Below are 21,123 nucleotides of genomic sequence, written 5' to 3' on the forward strand. Positions count from 1 at the left end.
CATTTCCTGGCCCCCCCTCCCTGCCACCTCTTCACTCAAATGCCAGGAGCACTCCGTCCCGCCCACGCCAGGCCAACCTGACGGCACGGCCTTTGGGGCGTCCGGCTCCCTGGGTTCGGGAGACGGAGGTTTGTCCTATTTCCATCCAGCGATGGTGCCGGTGCTGAGTGCGTGAAACCGCTCTCGGCTGCAGCCTACGTCAGCCGTGAATCGATGATCAGTGACAGAGCCCAGAGGAGGCGGGGGGGGGGGGGGGGGGGAAGAGGGGGTGTGTCTGACACCCAGAGGGAACTCAGACTTATCCGGAAAGCCCAGCGGCGGGCTGTGGGCCCGAGGATCGAGGCGGCCAATCGTGTCGCCCCCGCAGGGAAGCCCCGGGCTCAGGCGCTGCGAGGACCTGCTTAGCAGCGGAGAGAACAGCCCGGAGGAGCGCGGCCGGCAGGCCCTGTGCGTGAGCTCGTATTAATTACTCTGATCAGCATGTCCCGCGGCCCCGGGGAAGCCCGCAGTGCGCTCTGCCGAGAAAATAAGAGAATTAAATCATTAAGACGTTAAAGCGCGGCTGAGCGTGCACCTGCAGCAGAATCACTGCAGCGGGAGGAACCCCGGGAGGAGCTCGCAGAAAACGCCCCGACGGCGCCCTCTAGTGGCCCGGCGCCAGCGGTACAAGCCAGAGAGACAGCCAGCAAGGGCCATCTCCACGGCAGAGGGGCACCTTCAAAGACGGGGGGCCTCGGGGCGGCCCTGGTGCGGGTGCTCCGTGCCCACCTGAGATGCCCAGGGGGCCTGATGGCGTCCCCGGGGCCCGGGCGCAGACAGATCCTGAGCGGGTGCAGCGCTCGAGGCGGGGACGGCGAAGACCCCTGCCCACAGCCCCCGTGTTCCTGGCGGACGCCCCGGGGGAGCGGCCGGAGACACAGGCCCATGGAGAGTCCCTCCTGCCACCCACACTCAGTTCCCATGGCGCCGGGCTGGTCCGTCTGCTCTGAGCGCGCTCCGTGAGGAGTGTGTGTGTGTGTGTGTGTGTGTGTGTGTCTGTGCTGCCGGATCCCTGCCCTTGGGGGCACCCTGAGCTCATGGGAAATGCTCCGGGCCCTGCCATTCCTTCCTGGCGCTTGTTTTCGGAGCCCCCAGGAGCCATTGCCTGCTCCTGTGCCAGGGTCCCCGTGGCCGCTGGAGGATGCCCGGCCCCCGAGGATCCACGCCCGAGAGGCCGTGGCCGTGGGGTTAAGGGCAGGACCTCGCGGTGCCCACGTCACCGGGGCCTTTACTCCGTGGGCACAGGCGGGTCAGTGTGAGGAGGCCACGCTGGGCGAGAGCACAGGGCGGGAGGCGCCAACTGCGGCTCTGACGGCTGTTTAAAAGAGCGGCAGGGGGTTGCCTCAGAGCCTGGATATGTGTGCACGCGTGTGCACGCGTGTGCACATGTGTGCATGTGTGTGTTCCAGGGAGACCTCGGCGCCAGGTCCCAGGGCCTAGGAGGAAAGGTCACGGTGGCAGGGGGGTCATCTCTTCCCCGCCCTCCCTCTCCGGGGGGGGGTCCTGAGGGCGCCGTCCACAGAGGCGGCTCCTCCGAGCTCAGAGCTCCTGGGGACAGCCCGCCTGGGGGACACGGGGGACACGGGGGACACGGGGGGACACGGGGGGACACGGGGGACACAGGGGGACAGCCCGCCCTGGGGGACATGGGGGACACGGGGGGACACAGGGGACACGGGGGGACACGGGGGGACACGGGGGGACACGGGGGGACACGGGGGGACACGGGGGGACACGGGGGACATGGGGGGACACGGGGGACACGGGCGGGCCCCGACACACTCAGGTTGCCACACGAGGAGGCAGGCGCTGCTGCTGGCATCTCATGTAGAGACCAAGACGGCCAACACGCTGCAGCGCCCAGGTCACCCGGCTCAGAGGGGCCCCCACAGCGCCCAGGTCACCCGGCTCAGAGGGGCCCCCACAGCGCCCAGGTCACCCCGGCTCAGAGGGGGACCCACAGCGCCCAGGACGCCCGGCTCAGAGGGGGACCCACAGCGCCCAGGTCACCCCGGCTCAGAGGGGCCCCCACAGCGCCCAGGTCACCCCGGCTCAGAGGGGCCCCCACAGCGCCCAGGTCACCCCGGCTCAGAGGGGGACCCCACAGCGCCCAGGTCACCCGGCTCAGAGGGGCCCCCACAGCGCCCAGGTCACCCCGGCTCAGAGGGGGACCCACAGCGCCCAGGACGCCCGGCTCAGAGGGGGACCCACAGCGCCCAGGTCACCCGGCTCAGAGGGGCCCCCACAGCGCCCAGGACGCCCGGCTCAGAGGGGGACCTACAGCGCCCAGGTCACCCGGCTCAGAGGGGCCCCCACAGCACCCAGGTCACCCCGGCTCAGAGGGGTCCCCACAGCGCCCAGGTCACCCCGGCTCAAAGGGGCCCCCACAGCGCCCAGGTCACCCCGGCTCAGAGGGGGACCCACAGCGCCCAGGTCACCCGGCTCAGAGGGGGACCCACAGCGCCCAGGACGCCCGGCTCAGAGGGGCGGTTGTTTGAAATACAAACCATAGCGAAGTGTGCCGACCTCCGGGCAGGAAGGCCACCGGGACTCGGAGGGGCGACCGGGAAGGGCCCTCTGGGAGATGAGAGAGGCCAGTCCCCTAACGGTGAGGCCTCTGACCAGCAGAGGCCCTGGTGCAGCTGCTGCCCCCACCGCCGCCGTGAGCGAGTGGCCAGAGGCGCCTGTGGCCTGGGCTAGGGGGGCCGCGGGCGGCAGCTGTCAGCGGCACAGGGTGCGGCTCACACCCGGCTGGTCCGGCCCCGCCTGCCTGTCCAGCTGTCACCGGTGCCCAGAGTGCTCACCCTGCCAGCACAGCCAGCAGTGGGAGGCCAGGGCGGCCGACAGGTGGCCGAGCTCGCAGCCCCTGAGCGAGGGCCAGGCGGGTGGATCCCGGCCCCGATGAAGGAAGGGGTTCGGGGAGGGCTCTGGCCGTCACTCACATCTTCTCCCTTCCCCCCTCCCCTCCCCTCGGCCGGGCTGTGTGGGGGCTGAGGTCTGGCCAGCACCCAGCACCCAGCGTGTGATGAGGGATGGCCTGGGCGCAGCCGCAGTCACTGCCTGGGTGCCGCCTCGTGCCCACACGGAGCAGAAGAGGGGGGCAGCGCAGTCCGAGCTGCCCCACCCGCGGGCTCCCTGGGGTGGGAGGGGCGGGGCAGCAGGTCTGCGGGCGCGAAGGGTGCCATTCCCACAAGTCTCCCGCCGAGGAATGCGGGGGCAGCGGAGGGTGCTGGGGAGCGGAGGGTGCTGGGTGCGGAGGGTGCTGGGGAGCGGAGGGTGCTGGGTGGGGAGGGTGCTGGGGAGCGGAGGGTGCTGGGGGAGCGGAGGGTGCTGGGGAGCGGAGGGTGCTGGGTGTGGAGGGTGCTGGGGAGCGGAGGGTGCTGGGAGAGCGGAGGGTGCTGGGGAGCGGAGGGTGGTGGGAGAGCGGAGGGTGCTGGGGCAGCGGAGGGTGCTGGGGAGCGGAGGGTGCTGGGGAGTGGAGGGTGCTGGGCAGCGGAGGGTGCTGGGGAGCGGAGGGTGCTGGGTGCGGAGGGTGCTGGGGAGCAGAGGGTGCTGGGGAGCGGAGGGTGCTGGGCAGCGGAGGGTGCTGGGGAGCGGAGGGTGCTGGGTGGGGAGGGTGCTGGGGAGCGGAGGGTGCTGGGCAGCGGAGGGTGCTGGGCAGCGGAGGGTGCTGGGGAGCGGAGGGTGCTGGGGAGCGGAGGGTGCTGGGCAGCGGAGGGTGCTGGGGAGCGGAGGGTGCTGGGGAGCAGAGGGTGCTGGGCAGCGGAGGGTGCTGGGGGAGTGGAGAGGTGGGAGGGGAGCGGAGGGGCACTGGTGCAGCAGGTAAAGGGCGTCTCTGCAGGACTTCTCAGCGCCCTGCCTGTGCTCCTGGGGCTGCATTCTCCCGGGTGAGAGGAGGTGAGAACTCAGAAACCCAGCTCCTGGTCAGGAACAGCCAGAGGGACCGAGTCCGTCCCAGGGCGGGGCCGGCTGGGCTGTCCCTCCGGCCTCCTCCCAGCCCACAGGCCGCCGGCTGGTGAGCCCGCGCTGCCGGCTCCGGGAGGCCACTGTCCGGGGCCTGGCGCGCGGGCGGAGCGCCCCTGCACCCTGGCCCCGGAGCCCCCTCAGCTGCTCCTCCGGAGGCCCCGCGCCCACAGAGCCCGCTCCGGGGAGAGGCCGGCCTGGCCGCCGTGGCCGTGGGCCTGGCACAGCCCCCGAAGGAATAAACCCGTTCCTTACGCCGCGGACAGGGAGGGCTGGCGGGAGCCTCCGTCAGAGCCTGAGGGGTGTCCGGTCACCAGCGCCTCTCCCAGCCCCCCAGGTGCCGGGGCCAGGAGCCCCGGCCGCCCCCTGACGCCGTGCCCTCTCGCCGTGTGACCGGCTGCTTCCCCAGCCTCCCTGGGCCCGTTTCCTCAGAGAGAAAACGAAGCTGCTAAGAGGACTGCCCGAGGCCGCACGTTACAAGACGGGACAGCCCCTGGGGCTACCCGCTCAGAACCCACCCCCGGCCCTGTGCCCATTTCACAGGCGGGAACACCGAGCACCAGCGACCGCCACGCGCCACAGCCGCGCCCATCGCGGCGGACAGAGCTGCCCCCTCCCCTCCCCCGCCGAGGCCCCCCGCGCCAGGCCCTCCCCGCCCGCCTCCGGGAACAGAGAACCACCTCTCGTCCGTCCGTCCGTCCGTCCGTCCGTCCGGTGTGACACAGCCGGGCAGGCCCTGACCGCCGGCTGCCAGGGGAACAGCCCCCGCCCCAGCCGGGCCCCTGAAGCCTTGGCTGCAGTGGATCCTGGAAGAGTTGCAAACGGCCGCCTCCGGCCCCAGACCCAGCGCCCGCCGGTGACACCTCCCCCGTGTCCCTCCACCGCCCCGTCCCCTCCGAGCGCGCCCTGGGCTCCCCGGCCAGGCGGCCGCGGCCTCGGGCCCCACACCCTCCGGGCGGCGTGGGCCGGGGGCTCCTGCTGAGCAGCGGCGGAGGGGGACTCACTGGTGAGGCGGTGGGCGCGGAGCCGGGGTGCAGGCCGGCGCAGACTCTCGCAGGGGCGCGGGGGGGGCTGGCGGAGACCGGACACGGACACCCCCGGGCTCGGTGGGGGAGCAGTTGGAGGCACAGGCTGGGGCCTGAGGAAGCTGGGCCGGAGCCGCGGGGCCTGGGCCGTGGAGATAGGAGCCCGGCCACCACAAAGGCTGTTTCCGGCACCGCCTTCGGCCGCGGGCGAGCACGCTGCCCCCGAACCGCCCGCCGCGGCCGAAGGCCGAGGGTCCGAGCCGTGGCTACACAGCACGAGGCTCGGTGACCAGGGAGCAATGCACCCGCCGCTGTCAGTCCGATCCCGGCCTGGGCCAGGGACCAGCCAGGGGAGGGGGGGTTCCCCGAGGTGCACAGGTCACGCCCGGCCCACCCTGAGCAGACAGGACAGGCACAGCCGCCGCCTCGCCCACCTGCGCCTCCCGTCCCCGTCCCCGTCAGGAGGACCAGCCTGGATGAGGCACGTTTGTCAGCCGTTTCCATGACAACAGAAATCAAATACCAGAAGCAAAGGCGAGAGCCAGCCAGACTGTGGGGGCGGCCGGCTGCCTCCCTGCTCCGTTCCCGGGGAGGGGCCCGGAGGGGCTGGAGGGGGGGCTGGGGGAGCAGACCTCCCCCCCCTTCGGGCCCAGGACACCCCGCCGGAGTCTGTGCGTCCCCCGGGGCGTCTCGCTGCTGGCCGCCGCGTTCGAGGGGACAGCTCAGGACACGAGGACCGCGTCTGCGAGAAGGACGGCACTGGGAAGGCGCGAACCGAACCCGGCACCCTCCCCGGCTCCTGACTCCTCTTCGCCCTCCTCCACCTTTTCTTTTCTTTCTTTCTTTCTTTCTTTCTTTCTTTTTTTTTAATATATTTTATTGATTTTTTCACAGAGAGGAAGGGAGAGGGACAGAGAGTTAGAAACATCGATGAGAGAGAATCATCGACCAGCCGCCTCCTGCACAACCCCTCCTGGGGATGTGCCCGCAACCAGTGTACATGCCCTTAACCAGAATCGAACCCAGGACCTTTCAGCCTGCAGACGGGCGCTCTATCCACTGAGCCAAACCGGTTTTGGTCTCCTCCACCTTTTCTAAGATCCACTTAAGTCTGGCCCTGGCTGGCGGCTCAGTGGTTAGAGCGCTGGCCCACGGACTGGAGGCTCCAGATTCCACTCTATGTTCCACCCCCGGCCTGGTCCGGATGTACGCAGGAGGCGACCAATCCATGTGTCTTTCTCACATGGATCTCTCTCTCTCTCTCTCTCTCTCTCTCAAAATTAATGAAAAAAAAAATGTCCTCGGTTGAGGATTAACAAAAAAAAGATTTGTTTAAGTCTAGCCGGTTTACAATGTTCTGTCAGCTCCCCTGGGCCCTGTTCCTGGAGTGACATTAACCTCCCCCCTCGGCCGGACTCGGAGACGCCAGGTAGATTCTGTCACAGTGACATCTGCCAGCGCTGGCGACCTCGCTTCCTCACGCTCTTCGGGACGAAATGTGGGGGTCTCTGGGTGGGCCCCGAAGCTCCCCGTCAGCCACCTGCTCACCCCCCTTCCCTCCCCCCATGTCCGCGCTCCTGGCTCAGCCCAAGTCTCTGGCTCCAATGGTCAGACGCTCACTCTTTTTTTTTCTTTTTCTTTTTTTAAAATATATTTTATTAATTTTTTACAGAGAGGAAGAGAGAGAAATAGATTTAGAAACATCAATGAGAGAGAATCATGGATCAGCTGCCTCTTGCACACCCCCCACTGGAGATGTGCCTGCAACCAAGGCACATGCCCTTGACCAGAATCGAACCTGGGACCTTTCAGTCTGCAGGCTCTATCCACTGAGCCACACCGGCTTTTGGCAGTTCACTCTTGAAAGCGGGTCTTCTGGCCGCAGATGCTGAGAAAGGCCCCCTGTGATGGTCACCCACAAACCACGTGCCCCTCCCCTTCTCCCGCACACGGAGCCAGCACAGGGGCCGGGCGGGGCGGGCCCACAGCCCCTCCGCTCGGAGCAGCAGCCGGCAGGATGGCGGAGCTATTTAAAGCCAGTGACAGCCGTCCCGGCATCTGTTTGATGACACGGCGACGCTCCTGTCACACGCGGCGCTGAGCTCCTGACGGGGAGGCAGATGCGAGGACAGGCCCCGGGCGCCCGCCCACGCTCCCTGCTGACAGCGGCAGCGGGAGGGGGTCCAGGCGTGCGTGTCAGAGAGAACACCGGCTGCTGGAGTTACGGATGGAAAACCGTGTGCCTGAGCCCCGCCCGGTGGCTCAGTGGGCGGAGAGTGAGCCTGTACACCGACAGGTGGCGGGTTCGAGTCCCGCTCAGGGCACAGCCCCCGGTTGTGGGTTCCATTACCCGGTCAGGGTGTGTGGAAGGCAGCCGACCCATGCTCCTCCCTCCCGTCCTCTCTCCGAAACTCCACTGAGCGGTTCCAATCAAACGGAACGGAACCACAAAGCGGAGTTGTCCGCCGGCTGCTGGGTGTGCGCGGCGGGCCCGGCAGACACCGGCTGCTCGGCCTTTCTCCGGAGAACAAGACCGATCCTCCCGCCCTCCCTTCACAGCGGAGCTGGCCGGGCCCCGGACCGCCCCGGACCGGGGACCAGCAGAACCAGGACACGCGGGAGCCACTGCGTGTTTCTCCCCATCACGCCCTCCCCGAGGAAACAACAGCAACGGCGATAGACAACCATGGGCTGGGCACTCACCACGCACATGAACCATGTCCCCAAGGTCATGTCCGCCGGACCCTGTGACCGTGACCGTGTGTGGCTCTGGGGCCTCAGAGGTGTGACCAGCGGCGAGGAGGTCGCGGGCTCAGACACAGGGCGGAGGCCGGGGACACAGAGGCCAGGGCTGTGAGCCCAGGTCACCAAGGGGCACGGGCCCCGCGGGGCCAGGGAAAGGCCGGGGCTGGACCAAGGCCCGGGACACGGCGTCTGGCCTGATTCAGATGCATGGCCACCGCAGCTGGGATCCTGCCTCCCCTGGTGCCCCCGAGACTGGTCTGCGGGCGCTGATACACTGGGGTCACGGCTCCAAGGCCCGTGGATGCCTCCCGGGCCCCGCTCGCTGGCCTCCCGGGCCAGCCTCCTGAGCCCCACACCGGCCTCCCCTCCCAGCCCCACACCGGCCTCCCAGGCCCCACACCGGCCTCCCGGGCCCCCACACCGGCCTCCCGGCCCCACGCCGGCCTCCCGGCCCCACACCGGCCTCCCCTCCCGGCCCCACACCGGCCTCCCGGCCCCACACCGGCCTCCCCTCCCGGCCCCACACCGGCCTCCCGGGCCCCACACCGGCCTCCCGGGCCCCACACCGGCCTCCCCTCCCGGCCCCACACCGGCCTCCCGGGCCCCACACCGGCCTCCCCTCCCGGCCCCACGCCGGCCTCCCGGGTCCCACGCCGGCCTCCCGGGCCCCACGCCGGCCTCCCGGCCCCACACCGGCCTCCCGGCCCCACACCGGCCTCCGGGCCCCCACGCCGGCCTCCGGGCCCCCACGCCGGCCTCCCCTCCCGGCCCCACGCCGCCCCCCCCCCACCGGCCCCCCCCCCACCGGCCTACTGGGCCTGCTGGTGGCGAGACCTCGCACGCCCTCCCCCTCGCTCTGGTGTCCTGCCAGCAGGCAGATCGCAGACCGTGTTATCCTCCCTCCATCACGGCTCATAGTCACCCCGGCCGGCGAGCATTCACAGCGCGTGCCGCCACTGGCATGGAACATTTTTCAAAAAATAATTCACTCGGTCAACAGCTGAGAATCCCCTAATTTAATGTGTTCTCCGGTGTATTTAATTTTCCAGCAAGTGGAACTACACGCTCACGGGCTGAGCGTTTTTGCCAAGTGGAGACGAGCAGCCAAAGAAAATGTTTAAAGAAAAGAGCAGAGCAGAAGCGGGGAGCGTGCGCCAGCCACCGAGGATCCGCCAGCCTCACCGCCGCCTCTCAGTGTGGACAGTCCCCCACCGGCCGGCACTCCCCCGGCCTGACACAGACCGAGGCCCAGAGAGGGGTGGCTGCCCACCGGGCTCAGGCACAGAGAGGGGTGGCCTGCCCATCAGGCTCAGGGACAGGGAGACTGAGGCCCAGAGAGGGGTGGCTGCCCACCGGGCTCAGGGACAGGGAGACTGAGGCACAGAGAGGGGGTGGCCTGCCCACCGGGCTCAGGGACAGGGAGACTGAGGCACAGAGAGGGGGTGGCTGCCCACCGGGCTCAGGGACAGGGAGACTGAGGCACAGAGAGGGGGTGGCCTGCCCACCGGGCTCAGGGACAGGGAGACTGAGGCACAGAGAGGGGTGGCTGCCCACCGGGCTCAGGGACAGAGAGGGGTGGCTGCCCATCAGGCTCAGGACAGGGAGACTGAGGCACAGAGAGGGGGTGGCCTGCCCATCGGGCTCAGGGACAGGGAAACAGGTCTGCTTTCACCTGCCGTGTCTGAGGCCGATCCACGTGACAGCAAACATGTTCCTTTTGCCAAATGACATTCGTTCGAGGACAGGCCGCGCGGAATTCAGCCACGTGTCTGCTGACGCCCTCGGGCTGCTTCCCTGTGGTGGCTGCCGGCTCGCACCCTGCAGACAGCGAGTCCCGGGGAGACACCTCCGGCTCCGATCGAGCCCCGAGGGTGCACCCGAGAGGAGGTGTTTTCCCCGGAGCACGTCCCCCAGCCAGGAGGCAGCCCAGCGGTCCGGGAGGAACGAACGCTAAGTGCAGAGGCATCCCTGCAGCGCCCCCGGGAGCACACGCCAAGCCCCCGGGAGCACACGCCAAGCCCCCGGGGAGAACACGCCAAGCCCCCGGGAATGCACGCCAAGCCCCCGGGAGCACACGTCAAGCCCCCGGGAACGCACGCCAAGCCCCCGGGGAGAACACGCCAAGCCCCCGGGAGCACACGCCAAGCCCCCGGGAGCACACGCCAAGCCCCCGGGAGCGCACGCCAAGCCCCCGGGAGCACACGCCAAGCCCCCGGGAGCACACGCCAAGCCCCCGGGGAGAACACGCCAAGCCCCCGGGAGCGCACGCCAAGCCCCCGGGAACGCACGCCAAGCCCCCCGGAACGCACGCCAAGCCCCCAGGAGCACACGCCAAGCCCCCCGGAACGCACGCCAAGCCCCCGGGAGCACACGCCAAGCCCCCCGGAACGCACGCCAAGCCCCCGGAACGCACGCCAAGCCCCCGGGAACGCACGCCAAGCCCCCGGGAGCACACACCAAGCCCCCGGGAGCACACACCAAGCCCCCGGGAGCGCATGCCAAGCCCCCGGGAGCACACGCCAAGCCCCCGGGAGCGCACGCCAAGCCCCCGGGAGCACACACCAAGCCCCCAGGAGCACACACCAAGCCCTCGGGGAGCACACGCCAAGCCCCCAGGAGCACACGCCAAGCCCCCGGGAGCACACGCCAAGCCCCCTGCACACGGCGAGGCTGGAATCTGTGTGCCGCTCCCACAGAAGCTCCATCAGTAAAACCCCTCACACTGCCCACAGGGTGTCCGGAGCCTCGGCCCAAACACACTTCCCCTCGCAAAGCACAGACGTTCCTGGAGCAGCAGCACTGGGATCGGAGAGGACAGGTGCCCCCCTCCCTGGGCACCTGGCACCCCCCCCTCAGCTCGCCCTGGGCACCTGGCACCCCCCCCCTCAGCTCGCCCCGGGCACCCGGACACCTCCCCTCCCCCCCCTCAGCTCGCCCGGGCACCCCGACACCTCCCCCCCCCTCAGCTCGCCCCGGGCACCCCGACACCTCCCCCCCCCCTCAGCTCGCCCCGGGCACCCCGACACCTCCCCCCCTCAGCTCGCCCCGGGCACCCCGACACCTCCCCCCCTCAGCTCGCCCCGGGCACTCTGACACCTCCCCCCCCTCAGCTCGCCCCGGGCACCCCGACACCTCCCCTCTCCCGCTCAGCTCGCCCCGGGCACCCCAACACCTCCCCCCCTCAGCTCGCCCCCGGGCACCCTGACACCTCCCCCCCTCAGCTCGCACCGGGCACCCAACACCTCCCCCCCCTCAGCTTGCCCCGGGTACCCCAACACCTCCCCCCGCCTCAGCTCGCCCCCGGGCACCCCGACACCTCCCACCCCCTCAGCTCGCCCCGGGCACCCCGACACCTCCCCCCCCTCAGCTAGCCCCGGGCACCCCGACACCTCCCCCCCTCAGCTCACCCCGGGCACCCCAACACCTCCCCCCCTCAGCTTGCCCCGGGCACCCCAACACCTTCCCCCGCCTCAGCTCGCCCCGGGCACCCCGACACCTCTCCCCCCTCAGCTCACCCCGGGCACCCCGACACCTCCCCCCCTCAGCTCGCCCCGGGCACCCCGACACCTCCCCCCCCTCAGCTTGCCCCGGGCACCCCGACACCCCCCCCCCTCGCTCGCCCCGGGCACCCCGACACCTCCCCCCCCTCAGCTCGCCCCGGGCACCCCGACACCTCCCCCCCCTCAGCTCGCCCTGGGCACCCCGACACCTCCCCCCTCAGCTCGCCCTGGGCACCCCGACACCTCCCCCCCCTCAGCTCGCCCTGGGCACCCCGACACCTCCCCCCTCAGCTCGCCCCGGGCACCCCGACACCTCCCCCCTAAGCTCGCCCTGGGCACCCTGACACCCCCCCCCCTCAGCTCGCCCCGGGCACCCCGACACCTCCCCCCTCAGCTCGCCCCGGGCACCCTGACACCTCCCCCCTCAGCTCGCCCTGGGCACCCCGACACCCCCCCCCTCAGCTCGCCCGGGCCTGAGCCCCGCCCGTTCACGGCGGAGCCGGTGGCTGGTCCTTCCCTCTGGCCTCGGGCCTCTGTCCGAGGGGGACAGTGGAGGGGCCGCAGTGACCATGGGGACCACGGCTGACTCCGGGGGCGGCTCGGACCGGCCTGGCCTCGCACTGCCCCCAACAGCTTTTATTAAAACTTCCAAACGCATGGAACGGAGCGACTGGACCCTGAGCCCCTGAGCACACGGCTGGGTGTCCGGCCGACACTTCTCTGGGCTGTTCATGAAGCACCCTCCGTCCGTCCATCCGTCCGTCCGTCCGTCTCCCAGCGGCCCGACCTGTAGCTGCCGTGACGACGCACCCGGTGGCTGAGGAAGACACGCCTGCGTTTCCTGTGGTTCTGGGGCCCCGAGTCCCCAGTGGGCTCCCTGGCTGGAAGCGGGCTGAGGGCCGGGAGGGGTGGGGAGAAGGTCTCTCCTCCCGCGGAGTCCGAGCCCCCTCCTCGGCCTGCAGCCCCCTCGCTCAGCCTGTGCCGCCGGCACGGCCTCCTCCGGGCGGCACGCCGCTCCCTCCGCGAGAACCCGCGTCCACCGGCTCCCCAGCGCCTCTCCCAGCCGAGGCCGCACTGAGTCGCCCGCCACGTCCTTCCCGTGTGGGTGGCCTGCTCACAGGCGTGGGACGGGGGCTGCTGGGGGCTTCCGCGCCGTCTTACCTTTCGTGCTTTTCAAAACAAACTGCAGACGGACAGGGATATACTGACTCGCGCTCCGTATACTGACCAGAGGCCCGGTGCACTGGGGCGGGGGGTGGGGGGGTCCCCTCAGCCCGGCCGGTACCCTCTCACAGGCCAGGACTTCTCGCTCCTCACCGCCCGCTGGCAGCAGAGGTGGGAGAGGCTCCCACCACCGCGCTGCACTCACCAGCTCCTGCCTTGAGCGTCTGCCCCCTGGTGGTCAGTGCACAACCTAGCGACCAGTCGTTTTACCATTTGCTCTTTAGGGTTTTATGATGTAGGATAGTTCTCTCTTTTGGTAAAATTTGCATGCAGTGAAATGCACGTATGTAGTGCTCAGCCAATGGATTTCCACAAACACACGTACCCGACTTTCTCAGACCCCCAGCAGGAGAGAGGACACTTTCAGAACAGAAAACCCCTCCTGCCCGGGAAGCCCAGCCCCGAGGCAGCCGCCCCGACCAGCGACCAGCGTGCTGTCTGCACGGCTCCAGGCGGTGGGGCCGGGCGGGGCCGCGGCCTCGTGGGCAGAGCCTCGTGTCTCAGCACCTTTTCCCTCCCGTTGCCCCTGAAGTTCCGTCTGTGAGCACTGCCCGCCCCTCCCCCACCCTCCGCGGGCGGGACCCGAGCTGCTTCCAGGTTCAGCTCCAACGAGGAAGCTGCTGTGCGTCTCCTCCCCTCGCCCAAGCGCCCCCAGGACCCCTGTGGCCCGTCAGGAGCAGAGGCCGGGGAGACGCAGCACAGACCCCGGGGCAGCGTGTGAGCGGGCCTGGCCCCTGCCGGCGGCCGCCACGGACACCCTGCGGCTCCCCTCTGCCTGGAAACGGGCTGGTATCCCCCACAGTCCCTGCCTCACACACGAGGGAGACCCCGAAGCTCCACGCCTCAGAGGGTGACGCATGCAGCCCAACAGGCCCCGCGGCCGGACACTGGGCGTCGGGACCGGAGGAAAGGACCGGCTGCCGCCCACAGCCGGGCAGTGAGGGGCCAGGGGGACAGTCTGGTTTGCAGGCGGCACGGAGGGTCCGAGGATGGGGGAGCCCCAGCACCTCCAGCCCCATGAGTCCCGGTCTCTGTTCTCTCCCCACGCGGGCAGCAGGGACGGCAGATCCCCGGGGGCCGCTGTCTGTACCGCGCTCCCAGGCTCAGAGCGTCTTTCTGCCGCCGTGCGGGCGCTGAACGGTGATCTGTGCATCGACGCAAAGCCTTCGGCATGGAGAAAAGGCTTCTCGGGCTCGTCTGGCACGCGATGGGGCCGCAGGTTTGGAAACAGAACAGCGAGGCCGGCAACAGCCCCGGGGGGAGGGTCCGTCAAGCCCTTCCGGCCACTGGGCAGGTGCGCGCCCGCTTAGACGGTAAACGTCCCTGAATTATTCTGACGACCGGCAGGAGTGCGATACCTCCCATCCCCCGAGCGAGGCCGCATCGCAAAGCCAGCTCCTCTCCTGAGGAGGTTGCCACAGAGACCTGCCACTTGGGGGACCGGGCAGGCCAGCCAGCTGCCAGGAGATCCCAGAGCGTCAGCGAGTCCCGAGAGAGGCCGCCCGCCCGCCCCGGGCACAGGAAGGCGCGGGCACCAAGCGGTCCCTCGGGGCCCAGCCTCAGCTTCCTGTCGCCACGGAGACACAGCGTCTGGAATAACAGCCAGAGGAAACAGGACAACGCCCGCCGCCTCCCTCCTGAAGGCCACTTCCTCCGCCCGCCGGAGAGGAAACCAGCGGGGCTTCCCGTGCCCCCTCCCCGCCCCGAGGAGTCACTGCCGCGCGGAGCCGGACAGAGGCACAGGCAGAGGGCAACGGCCCCGAGGAGACGCATTGGGTGTTTTCCTCTCGGGTGGCAGGGTCTGCAGAGAACTCACAGGTCCACGGGGTCCAAACACTCTATAGTAACATACAGAAATGTTTTAAAATGTTTTAAAAGCCGAAACCGGTGTGGCTCAGTGGATAGAGCGTCAGCCTGCGGACTGAAAGGTCCCGGGTTCGATTCCGGTCAAGGGCATGTCCCTTGGTTGCGGGCACATTCCCCAGTTGGGGGTGGGGGGGGTGCAAGAGGCAGCTGATCGATGATTCTCTCTCATCGATGTTTCTTTCTTTGTTTCTTTCTTTCTTTCTTTTTTTTAATATATTTTATTGATTTTATACAGAGAGGAAGGGAGAGAGATAGAGAGCTAGAAACATCGATGAGAGAGAGTCATCGATCAGCTGCCTCTTGCACACCCCCTACTGGGGATATGCCAGTAACCAAGGTACATGCCCTTGACCAGAATCGAACCCGGGACCCTTCAGTCCCCAAGCCAACGCTCTATCCATTGAGCCAAACCGGTCCCGGCTCTCATTGATGTTTCTAACGCTCTATTCCTCTCTCTTCCTCTCTGTAAAAAAAAATCAATAAAATATATTTAAAAACATAATAATAAAATAAAAATAAAATGTTTTTAAAATGTCTACCCGTATTTTCCGGCGTATAAGACGACTTTTGAAACGAAAAAAAGTCAACCGAAAATCGGGGGCAAAAGAGCAAAATTGCACAAAAATTACCTGCAGATCTTGACGATAAAGTAAGACTTTTCTTTGAAGTGGGGGGTAGTCTTATACAGCGAATATAGGCCTAAACCTATGTTTTAACTGTAAAACTAGGGGGGTCATCTTATTACCCGGAAAATACGGTAACAATGTTAAAAAGGTTTTAAAAGGTTCGAGTTAACTTTCTTGAAACGTAAGGTGTGATATTAAGGACACATTCCCCACTGCCCTGAAGTGGGTGTGACCCCAGAGACAAGGGTTTGAACGTCAGTCACTGACTCCGAGGGACTCGCTAAGATACCGTTTCCCCGAAAATAAGACAGTGTCTTATATTAATTTTTTCTCCCAAAGTTGCGCTAGGTCTTATTTTCAGGGGATGTCTTATCTTTCCATGCGCTAGGTCTTATTTTCGGAGGATGTCTTATTTTGGGGGAAACACGGTAACCATCTGTGTGCGTGATGTACTCTCCCTGGATAACTACACACAGCCCCTCGCCCCCTTGGGATGAACACGCATGCACTGACGTCATTCACTGACAGCCACCTGAACGGCTGCGCGTACAGAACAGGCTTTACAAACGGGTCCTGACAGCCAACATGCTGGCCTGTCGAGGCCGCCACACAGGCACGTCCTTCTGTCATCGGCAGGCGCCGCCCCTCCTTGCTCCGCTCCCAGCAGACGACAGAGGACGGCCGGTACCCCCCTTTGTGAGGAGAGCGAGCTCCAGGTGAGGGGCGCCGGCCCTGCCTCCGACCGGACCAGCCCAGCTGCGGACCCCGAGGACAGCACCCCGGGTCCCCTCCAGCCTGCACCGCAGCCCCGGGAGCGTGTGTGAGTAACAAAGTGCCGTGATCTGCAGCTGCACATGTTCACGTGCTGTGAGTCCTCCACAGTTAGCGGAATCACTGTGCGAGCGCTTAAAACTGAAATGAAGCTTCTGGTCTTTTCGGTCCTAGGCCTGCCCTCGGTCCTGCATGCACAGAGCAGCCTCTTCGCTAGCAACGACTTAAATGTCCCAACACCTGCCCGGCTCAAGTTTATCTCCGGGGACGTCTTAGGACAGGTAAACCCCCTGGGTCCTTTCCCAGGATCTACTTCTTTTTTTTTTTTTTTAATATATTTTATTGATTTTGTAGAGAGGAAGGGAGAGAGATACACAGTTAGAAAAACATCAATGAGAGAGAGTCATGGATCAGCTGCCTCCTGCACACCCCCTACTGGGGATATGCCAGTAACCAAGGTACATGCCCTTGACCGGAATCGAACCCGGGACCCTTCAGTCCCCAAGCCGATGCTCTATCCATTGAGCCAAACCGGTCTCAGCATGGATCTACTTCTCCTGGCTTCTCTTCCCAGAGAACATTCTAGAATCCACCACGTGCACGGCTCCTCCACGTCTTACCGGCCGCTCTCTTTCCCTTCTCAGAGGGCAGGAGTCCACGGCCTTCCCCAGGATGGCGCCTCCCTCCCGAAGGGCCCTCCAGCAGGCGGCCGGCTCCCTGCCAGAGATGGGCGGACGCCCGGTCCTACCCGCCGGGCGGAGGGGACGGCATGACAAAGCCTCTCTCTGTCCTGCCAGAGAGAAGGACATTGTGCCTCTCCTTTTAAAGGGAAGTGGAGGGGCTGTTGGGACCTGCTACCCAACAAGACATGGAGATCCCTTCACTGTGTCCCCCCTCTCTCCTCCCCTCCCGCCCCCCCAGTTCTCTGTGCAAACCATCCCGAAAGGCACTCTGCCTCCCGCCGGGCGACTCTGCCCCGCAGCAGGAGCTGGGACGGTCCTAGGGAAGGCTGCTTCCTCAGCCATAAAATGAGGGGCTCCCCCCCCACCGGGCTGGCTCCCGTGGCGTCCACACAGCTGTCCACTGGCACCCGGGGCGCTCCGAAGGGAACCCCCCCTCCTGGGACGAGCAGGTAGCGGTTTAGGACGGGGGTTCCTCTCCGGGAAGTAATTTAAGTCCACGAAGGACCCAGCACACACCGACCTTGGGCTCAAGGTCGCAGCCACCTGGCGAGTTCTTTAGAGCTGGCTGCAGGCCCCGGGCAGCGTCTGGCTTAGCTGTTACTATTTCTGACCAGCTGCTCAGCGGGCGCCCCGGGCGGGGGACAGAAGACAGGCTCGGACACGGAGGAAATACGGCGTCCGATGAAGGAGACGTAACCAAGCACACCAGGAACCCCTGACGTCCAACGGTTAAACAAAGGCCAGAGGGCTGACCAGACCGAAGCAGACACACGGATGGCACCCACCACACGAAAAGGAAATGGGACCCTAGTTCCACTCTGAAAATATGTTTAGTAACAATAACAACAAACAGGATGCCAGGGACTCGCATTTCCTTGATGCTTCTCCCCACGGAGAGCCTCGGTGTGGGCTCCGGTGGCCTGGGTTCCGGTGGCCTCGGCTCCGGTGGCCTCGGCTCTGGTGGCCTCGGCTCCGGTGGCCTCGGCTCTGGTGGCCTCGGCTCTGGTGGTCTCGGCTCTGGTGGCCTCGGCTCTGCAGTCCTGCGCTGGTCCCGGGTGGCTGGGCAGACATGGGGCCTCGCGTGGCACATGCATGGAGTGGACTGTCCAGCCCTCCCCTCTAGGGTCACGGGCCCGGAGCTGGCCTCACAGGTGTCACCCAGCAGCCGGGCATCCCTGGGCACTCCGTCGCCCGCCTCCTGGCCAGAGGGACCTGTGGGGCCTCCCTCCGGGGGGACAGGGCACCTCACGAGGGACAGGGGGACCTCGCGTGGGCGCCTCTCTTCCCGCCTCGCTCGGAGCCGGCACAGCGGACCCGCTCGGAGCAGCTTGCCCCTGAGCGCCCCGGCCCCAGGGGGCTCCGGCTTCCTTTCCGAGCGCCCGCCTCCGTCCTCGGTGCCGGCGGTCCCAGTTCCACTTTCTGAACGGCCCCATGTGACACGGCGCAGAGCGTATGAGCCTGAGTCACGCCGAGAATTCACCCCCAGACACTTCCTGCCGGCTGTGCCGGCGCGGAGCAAACCCTCCTGCAGTGACGCCCCTGGAAGCCGCAGGGGCCCCCACGTGCCCCCACGTGCCCTGTCAGCCCCAAAACGCTGTCCTCCCAGCGGGCAGACGCTACCGGCCTCTGATTCTGGGCGGTGCTGTGGGGCCGCCACACACACACACACACACCCGCTCCTGAACTTTCTAACAAACAGGACGCGAAACCCAGGCCACACTGGCAGCCCCGAGCACACCTCCAAGTGCCTCTCCTGACCGCCCTGCGGTGGCAAATCAGCGCCCTCCCGCAGGGCCAGCGTCTGTGCCAGGCCCCGCTCCAGCTCACCGGCCTCCAGACCCGCACGAGGGCGAGCTCGGGCCCGGGCCTGCGGGGGCGCGGGCAGCTGGAGTCAGGACCCGGGTCCCTAGCCTCACAGCTCATCTCCGCTCTGCTCCTTCCCCGCTTCCCAGAGACCAGCCCTCCCCCATCCCCACATCGGGGCCCAGTTATGGTTGTAGGCCTTTGGTTTCTATGGGGGAACCCCTGAGGGTGCCAGGCACCCCAAATTTGAGAACCGAGGCAAGGGACCCAGCAGACAACACAAAAGCCACAGTGTCTGTTCCTTCGGCTGTGTCCACGTCTCCTGCTCCTCAGCAGGTGCTTTGCCTATTTAATGGCCCCTGAATGACGTGAGCTTGGGGTGCCTGGTGCATTTATGTGAAAGCAGACTGGCCCCAAATATTCCGGCTCACACACGTCTGGAGGCTGGGCCAGAGGTACCCCCCTTGGAACTGGGGACCCGTCCATGGCCCCAGGCCCGTGCTCCTGGCATTCCGAGGGCGGAAATGGCACCTGTGAGACACGGGAACAGCCCGGACGTGTCGCTGACCTGCTGTCTGAGCACTGCCTTTCCTGGCCCAGGGGGCCCAGGCCGCCTAGCTGACTGCGGGGGGCAGGGGTCCTTCCGGAACCTGTTATCAGGGGCCCCTGGGTCTGGCTAACACCACTGCCTGGGCTCCCCCAGAGCCAGGATGACAAGGACAGTCGGGGGGGGGGGGGGAACGCACTTGGAGGACAGCGGGGATGAGGGGCAGTTTGCCATCTCCTTTAGGAGACATGCCTTCCCGGGCCTCATCCCGGCCTCTGTCTGGTCCTTCAGGGAGAGGCTCCTGACCAGGCCCTGCCTCTGGGACCTGATGCCCTCACTGGTTAGAGCGAACCCTGGAGGAAACGAGCATGGGGTGCAGCATCCCCAAGGCACTGTGTCCCCAGCCTAAGGACCACAGTGGGGTTCAGTGCGTGCCCTGTCTGGGTGTGTCAGGGGGACATGCGCCCCGAGCTATGCCCACGCCGGGGTGCAGCAGACTCCCCAGGAAGGAGACCAGCCTCTGCACACCCGCCTCCAGGTCCCTCCTTTCCCACAACCGCCCGAGGCCGCCCCTGGGCACCTGCCTCTCACAGCGCCCTCCCCCCAGTCCCCAGGACAGCGGCGAAGCCCGAGCGCGGGGCGCGCGCCGGCGCCGGTGACCCCTCCGCGGGCGGGAACGGGTCTCGGTGGCCCTTCCTGGCAGCGCCCTCCCCGCGGGCCGCCCGCTCTGCGCCCTGTCCCTCCGCTGACCGCCTATCCCCCCATCCAGCCCCCCCGGACCCGGGCCGCCGGGGACGGGGCCCAGCCAGGGCCGCAGGAGCCGCCGCCCGCGGTGCCCTTGGCCCGCGCTCCCGGCCCGGCGCCCTGTTCGCCCCAAGCCCCGCCCCGGCGGAGGGGCCCGGGCGGGACACTCTCCGGGGCGGAGGGGCCCGGGCGGGACACTCTCCGGGGCGGAGGGGCCCGGGCGGGACACTCTCCGGGGCGGGAGCCGCCCGGGAGCTCAGCTCCGCGGCTTAAAGGTCCGGAGGGGGAGGAGCGGGTGACGGCGGCGCCAAAGGTCACAGCCGCGCGCCGCCGGCCTGGAGGCGGGGCCCGGGGCGGGTGCGCGGGGCGCGTGGCCCCGGCGGGGAGCGGGGATCGGGGATCCGGGGCGCGTGGCCCCGGCGGGGAGCGGGGAGCGGGGATCCGGGGCGCGTGGCCCCGGCGGGGAGCGGGGAGCGGGGATCCGGGGCGCGTGGCCCCGGCGGGGAGCGGGGAGCGGGGATCGGGGATCGGAGATCCGGGGCGGTGCGTGGGGCGCAGGGCGCGGAGACCCGTGGCGCCGGCGGGACCGGGTGGCGGTCGGGGCCGCGCACTCACCCTCGCGGGCCTTCTTCCTCCGCAGCGTGCCGCCCAGCTTGCCCAGGAAGGTCTCCTCCTTCTTCATCCTGGGGGTCCGCAGCGGCGAGGAGCGCAGGGACATGGGCCGCGGCACCGGCTCCCGCGGGCGCAACGCTCTGAGCCGCCGGGTCGCTGCCCCGGGGAGTGGCCGGAGGGCGCGGCCCCGGCGCCGGCCCCCGCCCCGCCCCGGCCCGGCCCCGCCGCCCGCCGCCGGAGGTCTGTCCGGACCGGATCCTGGTCGCCCTTCCCGCCCGCAGGCCGCCGCCGGTCCCACGCCGCGCGCCCCCCACTGTCTACGCGGAGGACGGGCTGCCCCTGGGCCTGAGCCGGACACCCCCCCCCCCCCCCGCCACCCTGCGCCCCTTTGTTCTGCGGGCCTGAGCCCCGAGCCCCCGGGCTCTGCTGATGCCCATGGGGAGCGGGCGGCCACGTGCATCACATAACCCGCAAACGGGTCGTTTCGCTGCCGGCTTCTCCCCGGAGCCAGGCCTGGGCTGGGGGACCCCTGTGAACTGTCCGGTCTTGGGGGGGAGGGGGCAGACCCCAAGGACAGCCCTGTAACCCAGGAGCCAGGCCCCAGGGACAGGGGATGCCGGAGTCACACAGTCAGGAGCCCGGAAGGGGAGGGGAGAGAAGGGGGGGGGGGCGTAGGAGGGGGGACTCGGGGGTCAGGGGGCTTGTAGGGGGGCCTCTGACCCGGGACTGGGGTGCAGAAGCCCTCACCTGCCTTCGGGGAAGGAAGAGAAGTCTCCGCAGCGGAGGGGAAGGGACAAGAGCACGCGTGGGCCTCGCGTGGGGATGTGGCGGGGCCGGAACGGCAGATGCTGGGTGGACGGTGAGGGGCAGAGGGCATGAGGTCAGCGCCCTGTGGGGGGACCCTGAGCCCCTGGACCCGCGGCCTGGCACCCACGGCTGCAGAGACAGACGGAAGCACGGGCCACGGAGAGCAGA

At 67.9% G+C, this 21,123-nt stretch overlaps 1 protein-coding gene across 1 annotated transcript in view; it reads right to left on the minus strand.

Annotated features, from left to right (window-relative positions):
* Positions 1–20,306, minus strand: part of PARVB (parvin beta) — a 54,692-nt gene extending 34,386 nt beyond the window's left edge. Inside the window, exon 1 of the mRNA XM_036420225.2 lies at positions 20,152–20,306. Coding sequence (XP_036276118.1) covers positions 20,152–20,254 — 103 coding nt within the window. The 5' untranslated portion in view covers positions 20,255–20,306. The remainder of the gene's footprint in view (positions 1–20,151) is intronic.
* Between the last annotated feature and the right edge of the window lie 817 nt (positions 20,307–21,123).

Source organism: Pipistrellus kuhlii, unplaced genomic scaffold (genome assembly GCF_014108245.1).
Source record: "Pipistrellus kuhlii isolate mPipKuh1 unplaced genomic scaffold, mPipKuh1.p scaffold_m20_p_64, whole genome shotgun sequence".
In the NCBI taxonomy this organism is placed as follows: domain Eukaryota; kingdom Metazoa; phylum Chordata; class Mammalia; order Chiroptera; family Vespertilionidae; genus Pipistrellus; species Pipistrellus kuhlii.